At 54.7% G+C, this 2,806-nt stretch overlaps 1 protein-coding gene across 1 annotated transcript; it reads right to left on the bottom strand.

Moving 5' to 3' along the window:
* Nucleotides 1–298: 298 nt before the first annotated feature.
* On the bottom strand, nucleotides 299–1,199 carry LOC136545310 (low molecular mass early light-inducible protein HV90, chloroplastic-like). Its single transcript, XM_066537331.1, has one exon. It carries the CDS (start codon nucleotides 1,051–1,053, stop codon nucleotides 484–486), a length of 570 nt encoding a protein of 189 aa, XP_066393428.1. The 5' UTR covers nucleotides 1,054–1,199; the 3' UTR covers nucleotides 299–483.
* Between the last annotated feature and the right edge of the window lie 1,607 nt (nucleotides 1,200–2,806).

Raw genomic sequence — 2,806 nt, forward strand, 5'->3', positions numbered from 1 at the left:
GAAAAGTAAAATGTTGTAAATTTTAATTTAATTTGAACTAGTTTTTAGCCTTAACTAGTGACTAATCCTAGCTCATCTAAACATATACCCTTAGAACTGAATACGAAGCACCATGCCATACCAGCTTCTATGTTGCGACGAAAGTTCGTTTTAACTGGAGTATAACAGGAAGGGGCTGTCTGGTTTGAACCCTGGATTGACAACTTTCACCTGGCAGCAAATCTGACCCTAGGCAGTCAAAATGCATCGCTATTGTAGTTTTCCAGGTGACGGACCAAGTTAAAGGGAGACGATACAATTTGTCAAACAAGTGTTGCAAGTCTGCAACTATTCCTCTTAATATTTTTTTCGGGGAATCCTACAAAATACAGTAATTTCCAAGCTATACATACATATATACATACATACGCGTATTACTGTATTAGCGTTTACTATACTAGTTCCTTTTACAAACGGATTACTACAGCTGTACGCCCGGCGTATTTACACGTTGACGAAGGGCGCGCCGGTAAGGTACTCGGTGACGGCGAGCGCGACGAGCCCGAGCATGGCGAGGCGGCCGTTCCAGAGCTCGGCGTCGGCGGTCATGACCCCGCCGCTCCTGCTCTCGGCGCTCTCCCCCTGGAGCATCGGCGCCAGCGACGCGGCGGACAGGACGACGGCGGTGTACGCGAACCACGCGAGCCCCGCGCCGTTGCCGGCCTGCGCGAGGAGGCCGTCGCCGCGGGTTGCCTCGACGGCGAGCGCCGACACGAAGCCCACCATGGCCAGCCGCCCGTTGATCCGCTCCGGCGCCGGCCCGCTGAACGCCAGCGCGTCCCAGAGCCCCGGCGTCTTCTTCGAAGCAGCAGCCGCGGGCTTGGGCGTGTCGGCGGCAGCGTCCTCGGTCTGCTGGGCGGCCCTGACGAGCAGCGCGCGGCGGCCCAGCGAGACGGCACGCCCGGCACCCGCCGGAAGGTGGGTGGTGGGGAAGCGGCCGGCGCTGGCGCGCGTGCCGGGGGCGAAGAAGGAGAGGGAGCTCGCGGAGGCGGTGGCTATCGCCGTGGTCGCCATCGGAAGTGCACGTACGTACGGTGAACTAGGTGGCCGGCCGGCCGGTCGTCGTTCGGAGAAGAGAAGTTCTGGCACACGGATCGATGTAGCTGGGGACTGACCGACTGAGGTTTGCTTCTGGCTTGTGCTGCTGTTGTGCTGCGCTATGGCTTGTATATATAGGCTTTATAGAGGTAGGGGAGGGCGGATAGCGCGGCCCGTGACGAGGTTGGCCGACGTGGATGCGGCGGGGGCCACGTCGGCGGGCGATTCACGGCCGTGAATTCAGATGCTGGGGGGTGTGATCGCGTCGCCGTCAACGTGGACGGCCAGGCCGCCATGCATGCCGATGCAGAGTTTCGCAGAGGAGGGGATAGACCGTCGCCGGCTAGGTGGCTCGCTCCTTCTCCAAAGAAGTGGGGGTAGGTTCCAGAGCCACACGGCTTTGGTACACTACAGACTACACACTGTTAAAGTCATTCCTGTACAAGACGACGTATATAGAGAGAGGATTCGTGGCTGATAATTTGGGTTTAACTTCATCCGAGCAATTTTCGGCTTACTGATGATGATCGGCTAGCGATGACGAGCTATCTTTCTTTCAATCTAGAGATGACGACATCTTTGTGTGGCAACATCTTTGTACACGTACTGACGAAGAGTTCCCGTTTCGTGCTTCTCACCGGAACATACGAGAGATAACTCTGTTACGTGTTCCCGTACTTTGGCCTCGTACCATGATGATAATTAGTCACGATTCTATAAACATTAACAAAAAAATAACGGAAATTTCCCTCAAAAAAATAAAATAACGAAAATGCTATGTCCCAGACGACCAACGAATTGCACAATCGCCGAACGCCTTTTTACCCCGCCCGGCTGCCTGCATGTTTATTTTAAATTAAAAAAATTTATCCATTTGCTTCCTCCTCCACATCCTTATCCCTTCTGGCTAGCGGCGCCGCCCTCACCCACCCCGACGTCCTCATCTCCCACCCCGGAGGCTCCTTCCCCTACCCCGGTGGCACCCCTCCCCCCACTCCGCCATCCTCACCCACTGGGAGCCCCCAATGCTTGCATATCCGGTGGCCCTCTCCCCACCCTGGCGAGATCAATGGAGCACAAGCAAGATCCATGGAGGTGGTGCGGCGGTGTTGCAGGGGAGTCGTTGGCTCTCCCCTACCCCGGTGCGACGCCCTCCCCACCCCTGGCGGCGCCCCCTCTCACCTCAGCGACCGAGCTGCCCCTACCCCGGCAGCCATGGCGCTCCCTGCCCCCCATCCCCTACTGTCGCTGCCAAGCTAAGCCCGGTGCTGGCGACGCTAGTGCTCGCACGTGCCACTAGTGCTGGTGCTGGTGGCGCTCACGTGCAGCCGCTCATCACTGGCTCCCACTCCGTCGTCCAGAATTGACCGGCCCAGGCCTCAGTCTCCTCTATGTTGCAAAGGTATGTTTCACGTGTTTCAGAGGTATGTTGCAATGGTTTTATCGATGCTGCAAAAATAGATGGGGGATGTTGCACATCTTACATATGTTGTAAGTGTTTCAGAGGCATGTTGCAAGCGTTTATTTGAAATGTTTCATCTATTTCCATACGCATGTTGTAAGTGTTTTATCTGGATATTGCATATGTTTCAGTGGATATACAGATATGTTATAAACGTCTATTCAAAATGTTTCATCTGTTTCAGACGTATGTTGCAAGTGTTTATCTCGGATATTACATATGTTGCAGTGGTTATATGCATAGTAGAGAAACAGGTTGTACTCTTGG

The sequence above is a fragment of the Miscanthus floridulus genome, chromosome 3 (assembly GCF_019320115.1).
Source record: "Miscanthus floridulus cultivar M001 chromosome 3, ASM1932011v1, whole genome shotgun sequence".
NCBI lineage: Eukaryota > Viridiplantae > Streptophyta > Magnoliopsida > Poales > Poaceae > Miscanthus > Miscanthus floridulus.